Source organism: Phoca vitulina, unplaced genomic scaffold, assembly GCF_004348235.1.
Source record: "Phoca vitulina isolate PV1807 unplaced genomic scaffold, GSC_HSeal_1.0 scaffold9, whole genome shotgun sequence".
Lineage (NCBI taxonomy): Eukaryota > Metazoa > Chordata > Mammalia > Carnivora > Phocidae > Phoca > Phoca vitulina.
This window is the reverse complement of record NW_022589712.1, coordinates 45,001,506-45,017,297: the sequence shown is the minus strand read 5'-3', so window position 1 is coordinate 45,017,297 and position 15,792 is coordinate 45,001,506. Positions and strand designations below refer to the sequence as shown.

The 15,792-nt window shown below is 39.2% G+C and overlaps 1 protein-coding gene across 1 annotated transcript; it reads left to right on the top strand.

The window, feature by feature from the left end:
• The first annotated feature begins 3,259 nt into the window (after positions 1 to 3,259).
• CALHM4 (calcium homeostasis modulator family member 4) lies at positions 3,260 to 8,103 on the top strand. The gene is made up of 2 exons (XM_032407383.1): positions 3,260 to 3,817; positions 7,427 to 8,103. The coding sequence occupies exons 1-2, from the start codon at positions 3,260 to 3,262 to the stop codon at positions 7,811 to 7,813; spliced, it is 945 nt and encodes a 314-aa protein (XP_032263274.1). The 3' UTR covers positions 7,814 to 8,103.
• The last annotated feature ends 7,689 nt before the right edge of the window (positions 8,104 to 15,792 follow it).

Genomic DNA, 15,792 nt, shown 5'->3' with positions numbered 1-15,792 from the left:
AATAATCATACTTAAAATTTTACTGCTTTAATGAAATATGAATTGATTTACAATTTGATGAGTTTGGGCTTATGTATACACCCCCGAAGCCATCAAATTAATCAATATAATTAACATTTCCATTACCCCTGTTTTAACTGTGTTATCTTAGATTCTTTGTCTAGTTGGCATCCATTAATTACAGGACCACAATAACAGCCAAAGCAGTTTGTATCTCCCATGCGATCCAGAGCCCATACCTGGAACCACCTTCTTATCTGTCTCTCGTACATCAAACCAATGTTTCCCCTGCTCTAGATCAACCCAGGACCAGGTACTAGACCAGCAGTGACAACACTTATGTCCCAAAGCCCACCAGAATTATTTAAACTAGCCAATCCTACGCTGTTTCCCCTGCCTTACCTTGCCTTTACCATGAAAATCCCAATAAAAGCTCTGGCATAGGGTCTCCTGTCTTCCTTTCTGCCTCCTGACCAAACCTGGTGCTTCCCCGTGTGGTCTGGCATGCCCTCTTCTCTTGGTAAATGAAAGTAAGAAATCTCCTCTCAATGGCTTTGACATCTCCGTGTCATCACTCAGTCACCTCCATATATTAAAATCCTATCGGTACAAAATGATACAACCCTTGAAAGTCTTCTCATGCCCCTTGGTAATCACTCTCTTCTTATTTCTCCTCCTCCACTCCTTAGGCAAGCACTGGTTTATTTTCTGTCAGTATCAATTAATTTGCATCTTTTAGAATGTTAGATAGAGTCATACATCATGTGCTCCTTTGCTTAAATTCTTTAATTCAGGATATTTTTTTGAATTCATTCTTATAGTATGTATCAATAGTTTATTCCTTTTATCTTGCCGAGTAGTATTCATCATATGGATGTACAACAATTTGTTGTATATCTACTCACCTGTTGATGGACATTTGTGCTGTTTCCGGTTTGCAGGTATTACAAAACTACTGTGGATATTCAAGTACAAGTTTTCATGTGGACTTATGCTTTCATTTCTCCTGAGCGAGTAACTAGTAGGTAAATGACTGTATTGTATAATGGGTACATAGTTAACTTTTAAAGAAACTGACAATTTTCCAAAGTGGTTATTCCATTTTATATTCCAACCATCAGTGTGTAAGAGTTCCAGTTACTCTGGGAGCACCTGGGTGGCTCAGCTGGTTAAGCATCTGACTCTTGATTTTGGCGCAGGTCATGATCTCAGGGTGTTGAGATCAAGCCCCAAGTTGGGCTCCATGCTCAGCATGGAGTCTGCTTGAGATTTTCTCTCTCCTTCCTCTGCCCCTCCCTGCCACGCTCTCACTCTCTCTCTCTCTCTAAAATAAATAAAATCTTTTTAAAAAGATTTTATTTATTTATTTGGGAGAGAGAGAGCAACAGAGAGAACACAAGCAGGCAGGGGGGCGGAGGGAGATGGAGAAGCAGGCTCCATCCCAGGACTCTGAGATCATGACCTGAACCGAGGGCAGATACTTAACCGACTGAGTTAGGTGCCCTAAAATAAATAAATAAATCTTAAAAAATAAAAAAAAGAGAGAGAGAGAGAGAGAGAGAGTTCCAGTTACTCTGCAAGCTTCACCAATATTTGGTATGGTCAGTCTTCTTAATTTTAGCCATCTGCACAGTAATATCTTATTATAACCATGTATTACCTTAGTTCTGTCTCTTAAAGTAAAAAAGTAATTCTACAGCTAGTAAGTAAAGAAAATAACTTAAAAATATCATATTTGTATCATTATTATTTTTTGTCTTATATCTTTCCTTAGAGTTCATTTTTCTCCTTGTTGAAATATATCCTTTAATAATGCTCTTTATGAGACCCTGTGAGTGGTAAATTCCCCTAGCCTTTATGTATCTCTTTTTAAAATTAACATATGTATCTTTACTTTGTTCTGCCTTGAGTGATATTGTGTCTGGCACCAAGCATTCTGAAGATATTGCCTCTGGTCTCTAGTGTTGCCAATGAGAACTCTCTCCTTGGTCTAAGGTCATTCTTTTGTAGCTTATGTGTCTCTTCTTTCTGGTAGCTTTTAATAACATTTCTTCTTCATGTTTCACACTCTGCAGTTTTATTATGGTGTGTTTATATGTGGATTTATCTTTATTTACACTGCTCAGAACATCTAACACTCTTCTGATGTGAGAACTTTCTTTGATTCTGCCAAATTCTCAGTTACTTCTCTTCAAATATTGTTTCTCTGCCTATCCCTTCTTTTTTTTTTTCCTTCTGGAACTCCTATTATGGAGTTGCTTAATCTGTCTTCTATTTCCTTGAATTAGTTTTTAAAATATTTTATACTGTAATACTTATACTGTACTTTGGGTGAATTCCTCAGCATTATGTTTCAATTCACTAATTATGTATTTAACCACACCCAGTTGAGAGTTTGAGAAGAGAAATTTATATCTTATTCACTTTTTATTAGCCCAACCAAGCCTAGTCCAGTCCCTTTTATATAGAAGTCATATAATAAATATTTTCTGATAAAATATAGAAAACACCTTACATATTTGATCATTTTCTTTTTATAGATATATAATTTTACCAATACCTAAGGATCACATTTTCATGTAACAAAAAGATAGCATATAAACAAATTTGCAACTTAACTTATAAAGCAACACGTTATTATATCACATTCTGTCAATTCAAGTGCATTTTTATGCAAAGTTGGAATGTTTTTGTTGTGATTTGGCTTTAGGGGGTGCCCAAGTCTTCTTCTTTTGGGGAAAGCTTTTGGGATCTTCTGGCAGAACTCTTAGGTTATGGATGTTCCAGACAGCCCTAAAGTTTGGATTGCTCTATTATTTCATAATTTCTGTTATGCCTTACATCATAATTTTATGTACCTAAATCCTGGTCTAGCACAGGGTTAAGAATGTTCTCTGTTTTGCTCCCAATGCTCTATTTGCTGGTGTCATGTCACACAAAGCAGCATATGGAAAGATGACAGCAGTTTTGCTTTGCAAGCAGGCCATTCTCTTTTCAGTGGGAAGATATGCGGCAGCTGTTTCTCCTGTCACCCATACCAGATGAATCTCTCCTCTAGCTTCTTCCAGCTGGAATCTGAAGTGCATTTATTAGCTCAGGGTTCACAAAGTACACAAGGAAAGATGCTAGAATCCTTTAAACATATGAGGATGTTGGGTCGCTTGAACCAGCCAGTTAAACCAGTAAGGTCCCATAAAATGGTTACAGCTGGTGGAGTCTAATGATCAGAAAGGGCCATTTGTGTCAGAGCTTCCCAACGATGAGCCCGACTCTCAACAATATCATATCTTCCCTGCAGAGAAGTGGAACATTTATCAATTCTTTAATTGCTGCTTCAACCATTGGTGGGCAACAGCTTTGCTCTTCTTTCACATTCAGATGTCCCTGTCAGGCTGGAAAAAATTTCTGCTACGGTTCTGCTTTTCTAGTCATTCCAGCCTTGATCCTTCTGGTTGCTGGCTATGCTCTGAGAAGCCAGATGTGGACCATGAGCAGTGAATACTGCTGCAGCTGTGGCCCTCCACAGCGGAGAATCAGCCCCCTGGAGCGCAAGCTCGCTTGTCTTCGGTTCTTCAGCATCACCGGGAAGGCACTCATTGCCCCATTAACATGGCTGGCCGTAACCCTGCTGACAGGTACCTACTATGAATGTGCGGCAAGTGAATTCGCATCTGTGGACCATTACCCAGTGTTTGACAACGTCAGCGCCAGCAAACGGAAAGAGGTCCTAGCTGGGTTTCCATGTGGCAAATCGGTTCCATCCGACATGATCCTGGTAAGAGATGAAGTAGGTCTTCTGCACAGATACCAGTCACAAGTAAGTTCCTGATTTTTTTTTCTTGCTATGCTATCCCATCTTAATGGCAGCCATTGGAAACATTTCACATTCCTACTGCTTCTCATATTATCTGAATATAGAACACAAACTTGATGCCATTCATCAGAGTGATTTCCACTGAGCAGCTATATAGATACGGTTAGGATGTTGGGCTTCGGAGTCAGCAGACCTGTGTTTGAATCTTGCTTTGCCATTTATTAACCTGCAAAACCTTGAGCAAGTTATAGAACTTATCCATGCTTCACTTTTCTCCGCCGTAAAATGGAGATATTAATAGGATCTACCACATAAGGTTGGGGTGAGTAATAAATGAGCTAATACATCAAAGAGCTCAGCATCGTGTCCACAATCCATATTAAAAACAATAAATTTTAGATATTGTTATTAAAATTATTATTGCCACATAGTGTATTACTTCATTCTATCTTGCATATTCTGAAATATTCATTCTTGTGTATTAAAAGTTTATCTAAAATTAGAGGAAGCTTAATTATGATTAAAGTAAATTCCAGGGATGGCTCTAAATTTAATATCCTTAGACAAGTTTATGTGAGGGGTGAGATGAGGCAGGGAAAAGGCCTGTATCTACTGCACTTACAGGTTAAATTTAAGAAGTGTAAAAGTGCATTTTGTCAATACAGAAAGAGTCATTGACATTCATCACTTTCTCCGAAGGATTTGGGATAAAAAGCACAGTTGCAAACCACTGCAATACAATAAAAATACATTATTTTAAAAACTATTTATTGCAAAGGCATGCACATTTTTTTTGACCCATCACTTTTTAGCTTTTAAAATTTAGAAGTGCTAGTGCTATTTTGTTGGAAAAAAAATTACTATCAACACACAGAATACTCAAGTGTTGCATATGGCCCAATTTAAGCAAAGTTAGAAATCCCATTAAGGTAGGCTCCGTCTCAACCTTTTACACTAGCCCTAAAGCTCAGGCAGAGAAGGTATGTGAAGATAGGTGAAAAATAATCAATGGGGCAATTTTAACTTTCAAATGTTCTTGCTCAAAAAAACCTAAGATGATATACACACTGGTAAGATTTTCTTAAAGTGAAAATAAAATGTCTTATTTAATGCATACACAGACTTCTGTGAAAAGACAGTTTTATGGTTCAGAGTGCCATCAGCCAGTGGATGTTTTTGGATCAGCGACCACAAAACTAATATTTATTAAGATGTTTATCAGGGGCGCCTGGGTGGCTCAGTCGTTAAGCGTCTGCCTTCGGCTCAGGTCATGATCCCAGGGTCCTGGGATCGAGCACCACATTGGGCTCCCTGCTCAGCAGGAAGCCTGCTTCTCTCTCTCCCACTCCCCCTGCTTGTGTTCCCTCTCTCACTGTGTCTCTGTCAAATAAATAAATAAAATCTTAAAAAAATATGTTTATCACTTACTGTATAAATATTTCACATTTAATTCTAATCCTCAGACTCTTTAAGAGAGAAGTATAATCAACCCCATTTTACAGATGAGGAAACCAAAGCTCAAAGAGTTTATGTAACTCTTTTAAGTTCACAGAGGTAATAAATGGCTGATTGAGATATTCAAAAGTCATACTCTTTCCATTTCACCAGGCCGCCTTTCACAACCACCTTGAACTTCAATCTCATTTGAGGAATATACACTGTCTTTCTGTTTGATTTTTCTGAGTTGTCCACAAGATCATATTAAGTTCAAACCCTTTCTCCGCCCATACCTCATTCTAAAATAGCTTCCTGACATTAGTTTTATCCAATTTCAATCAACCTTCCACAGCCATGCCAAAATTATCTTTCTAAATGCAAATTGAATGATGAGCACCCTCCCCCCGCCATTCCCATATAAAGTTCTTTGATGATTTTCTACTAGCCCAATCCCAAATCCAAATTCTTCTCACGGCTTACAAGGTCCTTCAGTGTCCGGCTCCTGACCACTTTTCTACATGACTCCTATGGCCCTCTGAGTACAAGCTTCTTGAGGTCCTCCCAAATCTTCATGCTCTTATTTTTCTTCTTCTCTTATCGGAACTCTCCTCAGTTTCTTGCATCTGGTGAACTACTCCTTAACTCTTTAATATTTAACTGAAGATCATCTCCTCTGGGAAGTACTCCCTGATATGCCTCTTTCTTAAGTGAGTTCATTTCTCTCCTGTTGTGCTTACTGATATAAAAAAACTATCACATTTTACCATATTTCTTGGCTTGCTATTTTGTTTCCCTCTTTAGGCTTAAAGACCGTGGAAAGAGTGAATGTATCTTAAATTATTCCCATCTAAGTCTCCATAACCAACCACCATGTATAGAACATGGCGGGAGGTCAAATGGGGACTCAGTAAATGATGGCTGATGAATTAATAGACATCTCAGATGGCCTTTCCTCCACTGTGCTTGCCTCTCTTAAATTAAGTTGCTGTGTCACTTTGTAGGTTTCAGCCTCCATTGAGTGCATCTGTCCTGTTGTGCTCACACCGGTAATTCCAGGCCTGCTGGTGAATCACAAGCTGTGGGAGAGACCTTCACCTCCCAGACTGTGGCTGCTGATGGCTGGTTTCCTTATATGTGTGGAAGTTGCCTCTCTCACTTTACATAATAATCACTAACTATTGAAAAAAGAATAATTAAAAGAAGAATAGTTCTAAGACTAGAAAACAGTCATTTATGTCAGTCTTTTAAAGAGGGAACTAAATAATCGCAAGTAAAATATAGCTAATTTCCCTTTCAAAGCATATTTCAAAAATGAATCATAAAACTGGTAGCAAATAACTATTTGAGGGAAGAGGGAAATGAAAAGGAAAATAATAAGGTGCTTTCCATTTAGGGACATAAGGGTCTTCTTTGGTCACAAAAAATAAAAGGAAAGCAACTCAGGAGGAAATATCAATGAGTATCTGTTAACACATTATTAAGAAGGCACTTAAGAAGCTACCATTATCTATCACATCATCATTTTCATCACCATGATTATCAAATAGTTATTAAGCCCCCAAAAGATGCTTGATCTGTACCTAATGGTTGGGGAGGAAAGTTGAGCTAAAACCAAAGAATATAGTTTAGGTACCCTACACAAGAGTAACTGGTGGGTTGTAGCATCTGCCACTTCAAGGACAGTACTTGGAATCCAATCCAAGTTAACTGGTTAATATCCTTTGTAGCCCCCAAACCAAATTGAAATGGTTGGGCTTATTCTCTCCATCATGCCTATATCCATATCAAGTGATCAGCACCTTGCTATTATTTCGAAGACTAGAAAAACACATTTCTTTTTTTAAAAGATTTTATTTATTTATTTGATAGAGAGAGAGAGGACAAGCAGGGGAAGCTGCAGGCAGAGGGAGAGGGAGATGCAGGCTCCCTGCTGAGGAGAGAGCCCGGCGTGGGGCTTGATCCCAGGACCCCGGGATCATGACCTGAGCCAAAGGCAGACGCTTAACGAACTGAACCACCCAGTCTCCCCAGAAAAACAAATTTCTTACCCACAGTTTACTTTTTTTTTTTTCCAGTTTACTTCTCAGTTTCATAGGAATCCCTCTTACTGTGTCTGTTCCTTTGATACTCATTATATTGATGTTTTCTGCTTTTCTTTTAAATAATTTTGTCAAGATGCTGGGCTGGATTTTGATCACCTTGGCAACCATCGCTGCCCTGGTCTCCCGCTGCGTGGCGAGGTGCTGCTCTCCCCTCACCTCTCTGCAGCAGTGCTACTGGACCAACCACCTCCACAACGAGAGGGAGCTCTTTGAACAAGCTGCCGAGCAGCATTCACGGCTCCTCATCATGCAGCGCATAAAGAAACTCTTTGGCTTCATTCCTGGAAAGGAAGATGTCAGACACATCCGTATTCCTTCGTGTCAGGACTGGAGAGATATTTCAGCACCCAGTCTTCTCTGCATGGGTGAGGACTTGCAAGGTCACTATAGCTTCCTTAGAGACAGGGTGGATGAGAATCGTGAGGAAAGCAAATCCGAAGGTATTGAATTAAAACCTTGATTGTAGTACCTCTCACAGTTCAGATTGCTTAACAGATACTTTATTTTTATGATGATGGAGTTTCAATGTAATCTCTTCATCTTTTTCTGTCTCTTCTGATATTTGTTTAAACAAGTCCGTTCAAGATGCCATTTCCAAAAGCGGTTTATCTGATCATTGTGCCAATCTGTTTTTGAAATTTCCTTGGTGGTCAGGTAATGCCTATATTGGTTTAATTAAAACAATATGGACTTTGAAGTCCTATCAGAATGGGAATCTTGGTTCTGCTACTCAGTTATCTGTGTGAAAACTAATATTTTTGAGCGCTATCTTGTTATCTGCACATAATGGTTACTTCATAGAGCTGTTGTGAGGATTAAAGGTGATAATATAAGCAAAGTGCTCAGCACAGTGCCTTTCCTAAAATACGTGCCAACACACATTACTTTCTCCCTTTCTCTTTGTGTTCCATGTCTCCCATCACTATTCCCCCGTCTCTAATTCCTGGTTTTATTTCTACCTCTTTATAATATCCAGGAACTTTTCACTTGCTTCTGTCCCTTCTTTTGATCTTAAGTATCTGACCTTTGGGGACTAAAATAAAAAGCCCTTTCTAAACTGGTAACATGTAAGGGAGAAGCCCATGCAAGGTCTTGAGTCATTCTGCCATAACCAGGGGATGATGCATTATTCTACCATCATTAGTATCATAAATGTTATTTGTAGCCCCTCCACACTAGGAGCATTTTTATAGCCACAACATATAAAGTTTATCCTAGAAAGCTTCCCTTCTGTGCTCTACTACAGAGACACTGTGCCTTTTCATGATCAGTTTGCACCCCTGCACTCAAAATCCATTGGGGGAACTAAGACTGACATCTGTATTTGTATACCCATTACCTAAAACTCCAAAAGGGGAGACCTGCCGGACTCTTCTCTGTGACTTTACACCTCTAATATTTGAGTTTTCTAATTTATCTGATTATTTCTGATTTTGTAGTGTCTTGTGCCTGATGTCACATTCACTTAAGCAACTGGTTCATTGGCCAAAATCAGTAAAATGAGGGATTTTGCTTATTTTTTAAACCAAAACCATGGCTGCTTCCTGGGTATGGACCAACTGCCAATCGTCATGCTGACCTTCAAGATTCACTTTCAAGGAGACCAGAGAACTTGAGTAACTAAAATGCAGTCAATTACTTACTAATCTACTTTTACACAATTGTGGAAGAAAGAGTCTATTCTGTGTGAAATTATGGGTTCCACAAACTTAATGGAAACAAACAGAAAATGAAGATCATTAAAAAAAAAATCTATAATAAGAGATGCATAGTGTAGTACTTTGCTACAACAGGAGACCTGTCTCTCCCTCGCCATTACTTAGTGGGTAGGTCAGTTAGTCTCTCTGAGACTCAACTGTTTCATCTATAAGATGTAGATAATGATACCTTACCTGTTGTAGGGCAAGGAACTGAAGCAAATGTATTCTTGAGGTTCCCTTTAAATCTGATAAGATTTTGATGTTCATGTTCAAATGTATACAGGTCTATATGTATACAATTTTCTGGAACAGTAGTAGGCCCAGGTTGTCTCCATTAGAAGGAAAAGATCACTGAGTTCAATTCTTCTTCTAAAGACATTTGCTGGCATTCCACTTTCAAAAGAATGTTAATGTACTGAACTTTCTTAAGTGGCCAAGGAAAGCTATTCCATTTTGTCACCTGTATCCATACACAAGACTGACATATTACAAGAGGGATCTTTAAAAAAAACCAGAAGTTGTGGAAGGTAACTAGGGTCCTCATTTGGTTCTGATGTAAATGAGCTATGTAAATATGGAAAGTTATGTCCGCTTTGTTTTCCACAGTCTCCTCCAGCACTAAAATTCTATCACTCTGTGTATCTGGGAATTTTTGAAACTCCACTGTATTGGGACAGAATGGTTTAATCAACACTTTACACCATGCTCAGAATTATTTTATTAGTTTTTGGGGATTATACCACAGTAAATACTCTCCAATAAGATTTTCAGTTAACAGAAGGATCAAAGAGTATATAAACTTAAAGCATTACATCATCAGAAAGAAGATAATAGTTGTTTATATACACTAACACCAGAAAATTTTCTTTTTACTAGATTCTGGAAGCCCTTTCTACATCAAACTCCTTCAGAGTATGACATACACAGTTTATGTTCTAAATCACATAATCATGATCTTCCACTAGAGCTTTCTAGCAAAGGATTAAAGTGTTCTTTGTCTTCTCTACATGGCTTCAAAGGGCTTTATAGCAACTGTGTGAACATTTGAAGGGTAGTTCACATCCCTGATATTTCATTGTATACTATCCATTTCCAATTAAATAAATCAAATTCCCATTTGTGCGTCTGTGTGTATATGTGTGTTTGTGTGTACGTGTGTTTGCCCAGAATATTTTGTTCCACAGCCAGTTAGACAAGACTTTTCCATCAGGAATACTGTACTTCCCCCCTTTATGCTAATGGATTTATGTAATTTTAAGACACATAATTAAAATAAATTATATGCTAATTTATTTTGTTACCAAATGCTTTTGGCTACTACATCAAATGCTGTGGCTTGACATATATACAGACTTGCTCATTTCTTAACTTCGACTTTGTCAGCTCCCCCATCCCTCCACCACAATCTAAGCTGCCTCCTTTCTAGAAGACAAATACAGTCTCAACGTTTAGATGTGTTTTACTCAGCTTTCTTTATGTTTCCAAAAGCTGAATCGCAGAATCATACTTGCATTTATCTTCTTTGTCTCCTTTCTCTGTTCTCAATCCCCAATTCCATTAAAAAAATTCAAATGCAGGATTGTAATAAGAAACAACAATGTGAATTTCCAAAGTGCTTTCTGCATTTTCTTTAGCAAAAATGAAAATCACATTAACCTTAAAACTTTTAAATATCCCAGTCAACCAAAGGCCTTCCAAATGCAAGACTAGGTAGTTATTTGCTACCTCAAAATATTAAGTGTAGCATTATAATGTTAGCTTCTAAATAAATCTACCAAAATTTAGTCCTGGTCACTAAAGAACAGATAACGGCAGGCTGTCCTCAGCTACATAGCTACACAACGAGCCCCTTTACCTGTGGGGCGCACATCTATAAATGGGACTAGGGGACCAAAGAGCAATGAATGGTGTTTCCAAAAAGGCAAACTATATCATTCCTGAACTGAATTATTTTTCTGAACTAACCACCAGGTACAATTAAACTTCTTCAATCTCAGTACACCAGAACCTTTGACAGAAATGGATTTCAAGTGTTGTTTCCTCTGCTGCCTCCCAGTGGCCAAAATAAGTATCTGCACCCATCTGTAGTAGTGGTTAATAGTAAAAATAATATGTGGTGTTTACTACATGCCAGCTACTTTAAACAAATTTATCCCATTTACTCTTTGCAACAAACTGGTAAACAGAATCATATATTCTGATATGACTTGCTGAAATGGCATAAATAACAGAGAGAATGTGAAGCAATTTTGTGTATGTAAAGTTCTACACGTACGAAATGTTTGGTGAACCATGGAACCATTCATAATTAGAATCCAAACCTATCTTACCCCAATAAAATAAGTTCCCCCATTTTACTGATGAAGCAACTGAGATACAGAGAAGTCCAGCAATTTGCCATAGGACACAGATTGTAGTGATAGAGCCCGAATCTGGCCTGAGTAGTGTGACTTCTGATCCTGCACTCCATAGCCTGTGCTGGAATATAGCAATAGTGGACAGCTTATCAACCTTCCAAGGACTTGCAGGTGTCAGGAGGATTTTCCTCCTACGTCTGACACTGAATAACTAAAACACCCTGAGCTCCGACAACCAGGTGCTCTATCACATCCTAGTCCCTCTCTTTCCACCTCCACTGTCCCTGCAGATAGAAGGGCTCAGCTTCAAGGCACTGTGCTTCTTAAGAAAGTGAGATGTGCACTCTCACTGGGGCATCACTCTGGATCTGAGCTGCCCTACGGCCAGTGGCACTGATTCTGTTAGCCGCAGACTCACTGCAAGCTTCCCAGGAGGCTCAGGGATTCTTTCTATGCTGGGAACGGGCAGGACACTGCTATAATCTGCCGATTCGTTTTCGGTAGGCGATAGTTATGAAGGGTCAAAAATGGGGGTCAGGGAAACATCTCTCATCATCCATATGGTTTTGTATAAGTCAATCTCTCTGGGACTTTAATGTTCCCTTTCATGAGATAGGAGAAGGTGCCAAATTGCGGAAGTGATTAAACTATATCAAGTCACAGATCTCTTTGAAGTCACAGATCTCTCTGAAAAGCCATTATGGGGCGAGCTATTTTGAAGAAATACCTAGAAAAACTGCATGCACACGGAGATACGCTCATATGCCTCAGAGTTTACACACTGTGGTAGTCTAAAATAGGGGCCTCCCCAAAGATGTTGATGTTGTAATCCTGGAATTTGTATACCTTACTCTATGCTTTACATAGCAAAAGAGACATTGCAGATGTGATCAGAGTAAGGATTTTGAAATGGGGATATTATCTCAGATTATCCTGGGGGGGGGCAATGTAATCATAAGGTTCCTTATAAGAGGGGCATAGGAAGAATCACAGTCAGAGAGAAGGCAAAGTGGGAACCCAAAAAGAGTGTCAAGGAGCATCAGAGTGACACCTGAGAAATTAGCCATTGGTGGCTTTGTCATAAGCCAAGGGAAGGCAGACAGCCTCTAGAGGTTGCAAAACACAAGTAAATGGATTTTTCCCCTACAGCCTCCGGAAGGAACACAGCCCTGATAATACCTTGACTTTAGCCTAGTGAGACCTGTGTAACTGGTGTCAGAACAGTCAGAGATATATACTGTTCTTATAGTTACCGAACTATAATAAATTTGCACTGTGTAAAGTCACTAAGCTTGTGGTAATTTGTTTCAGGGGCAGTATGAAACTAATATACAAACCAACACATTTCAGGAAATTTATGAACCCACAAGCTGGTCATGAATGACACGTCCTGGGTTAGGACCTCTGCAAGGTAATTTCTAGCACTAGCATCCTATGATTCTATATGCACTGATGCTCTGCCCTAGGCAAAACTTGCTCATAGTAAATAATCTATAATAGAGTATTTTATAAATATATATAATATAATGCGTTCTAATTGAAGGTATTCTAAAGTGCAGAAAGAACAGCTGGATATGTATTTTTTAGGTATCGATAGATGTTTCAGTCTAAACTACAAATAAAAACCATTTCAACATATTTTTCTTCTCTAGTTGCTACTGAGTGACATCAACAGAACTATATACTGTAAATTGTTTCATAACGTGGACATAGCCAGCATTGGAAATATGAGAAAACAAATGCTAAAAGGGAAAAAATAAAGCTAATTTGGACCTATGTAGTGCTTTTTGATTATATAAGTCTTATAGATCAAGAAAAATCAGCTTATTAGTTTATGCTTACCATTCTTTCACTTTGAGGTAGCTTGACTTTGAGAAAGCTGCCTACAAAATAAGCATCTTTACTCCAATAATGATTTTATAGATCCTATGAGGTCCTATCAGACCAGAGAAAGGTCTGTATTTTGTGGGAATGATAAAGCAAAAGACAAAACCATCCAAGTGGCAGAGCGAGAATAGTAAAATTCGGTATGCAGTTCACTACTACCTGCCATCAGGGTGCCGGGCACTTTGAGCTCCTTCTCGGAAATTTTCTGGAACCCACTCGCGTGGGGCTCTCGGAGCAGGACCTCACCGCATGGACCCAGGTCTTTCCTTCCTGGAGCGTGGCGAGCCCGGGGTATTCCCCCACTATGTCTACAGCACCCAAAGTGGGGTGGTGGCGGGTCCCTCAGTGTGCTGCACCTCGGGCACCCAGGGTGGGCACCAGCGCACTCCCTCCGATCAGGTAGACCACTGGGGTGCTGCGTCAAGTCCTCTGTGGCTTACAACTGGCCCTTCAGATCCCTGTCCTCCCCAGCCCCTGATCACGTGGTGACTTCGCGCTCTCCCGGACTAGTCAAGCGCATTCCTCTCTGGCGAATGCAACCGCTGGACTGGATTCACCCACCTGGAAGGTAGGGTGCCGCTGACACTGAGAGAGATCCCATTTTAGGGATGCGGTGATCCTGGCCTGAAGAAATCAAAACATGGTTGGACGGTATGTAGTAAGTTTAGCGTGACTAGAAAACAAATGATCACTCACATTTTCCGGCATACTTTGGTTAAGACTTGCATTTGTGGACATCAACAAGAGAGCACATTCTTTGAGAAAATCACTGGAAGCCAGGATTCAGGAGCAACATGATGGATGATGGAACTTAATGAGAATGATGACCAACATTACCTTAATGGCATTAGGATACAGCAGAAGCAAGAACTGTATTGTTTCAGTAGAAGTTACAAAGAGTCATGGCATTCTGAGTAGTAACAGCACTGCTACTTTTTTTTTTTCCATGGTGGGAGATAGGCAGCTAGACGGGAACAGTGCATTTAATGATAAAGAGCATGAAGAGATGGTGCATGGACACTACAGAGAATCTTCATGCTCACTGATTAAATAAACAAATGCATACGTGTCTCTATTTTAAATCTTCATCAGTAAATCACCATATCTTACTTGGCCCATGAATTTTTAAAATACATCTTTTAATAAAATTGCTTATATAGACAGGCACCCCACAAAACATGTTTGCCCAGGAAGCTACACACCATTAGGGGCATCCCTGACTCAACCCTTCACTATATTTTCTCACAAGAAGCCAAAAAATGATTTAAGTGTTATTTAACTCTCAAGTTCATTTTCCTTCTACATTTTAAGTAATTTATTTTGTATTTCACTAGCCCTATCTTCCTCTGTATTTCTGCTCCTTTATTTTCTCTCCTCCTTCTCTATCTAGTACCTTTCAAATCCAAAGCAAAGGTGTGTGTGCGTGTGTGTGTGAGACAGAGAGAGAGAGAAGGGGGGAGAGTAATATTAATAAATAACTCTAGTACAATTTTAACATGCCATGAGAAAAATAAAATTAGGTAAAGAGGACAGGGCATACTGAGAAGAGTAGTTGTAATTTTAAGCAGGGTAATCGGGGTAGCCTCATCGAGCAAGTTACATTTGAGGAAAGACTTGAAGGAAGTGAGTGAGTGAGCCATGTAGGTATGGGAGGAAAAGCATGCCAAGCAGAGGGAAAGCAAGCGCAAAGACTTCAGGAAGAGTAACTGCATCGCATGTTGGAGGAACTGTGTTATTGTGGCAGGAGCAGAGAATAGGTGGCAGAGCAGTAGGAGATAAGGTCAGAGAAGTAATAAGATGTGCACGTGAGGGTTGGGGAGCCAGATGGGCCTTTAATTTGAGGGGGGCAGTTGGTTATGAGTAGAGTGGCATGACCTGATTTATCTTGTAGCAGAATCACTCTGACTGCTATGTTGAGTCAGAGCAGATTGTAAATGAGGGGGGAAGCAGAGAGGTCAGTTAGGCTAGAAGTGATACTGAGATCACTACCCTTCAAGGGAACTCTTCAGAGTATACAAAATTAGAATTTCATACGGCTATTTGTATTTGTGACTAGCGATGAGTTTTGGGACACCTGATTAAATGAAACATTAGCCACATGAACTAAGAGAATTAAGATTAACCTCTAAATAGGGAATCTGAAATTCTGTGCATCTGAGAGTAGTGAGATTGCTTAGAAAATTCATAGGCACAGACAAGTAAAAATAAACACCAAAACAGTTTTTAAAAACTGATATTAGGAAATAGCAACTGGGAGTTTGCATTACTTGCAAAGAAACTTAGACGAAAACAAATGAGTAAGACAAATATCTTAGGGACATTATTCTTTAGTAATGAAGATGAACAGAGAACAGTAACAGAGAGCAGAAGTGCTTCAGAAGATACTATATACGTTCAAAATTATGAATAACACTAATATCCTACTTTTGAATTTGCAATGTGCTTTTATATACATTATTTCATGTTCTCTGAATGATCTTATAAGCTTATTTAGC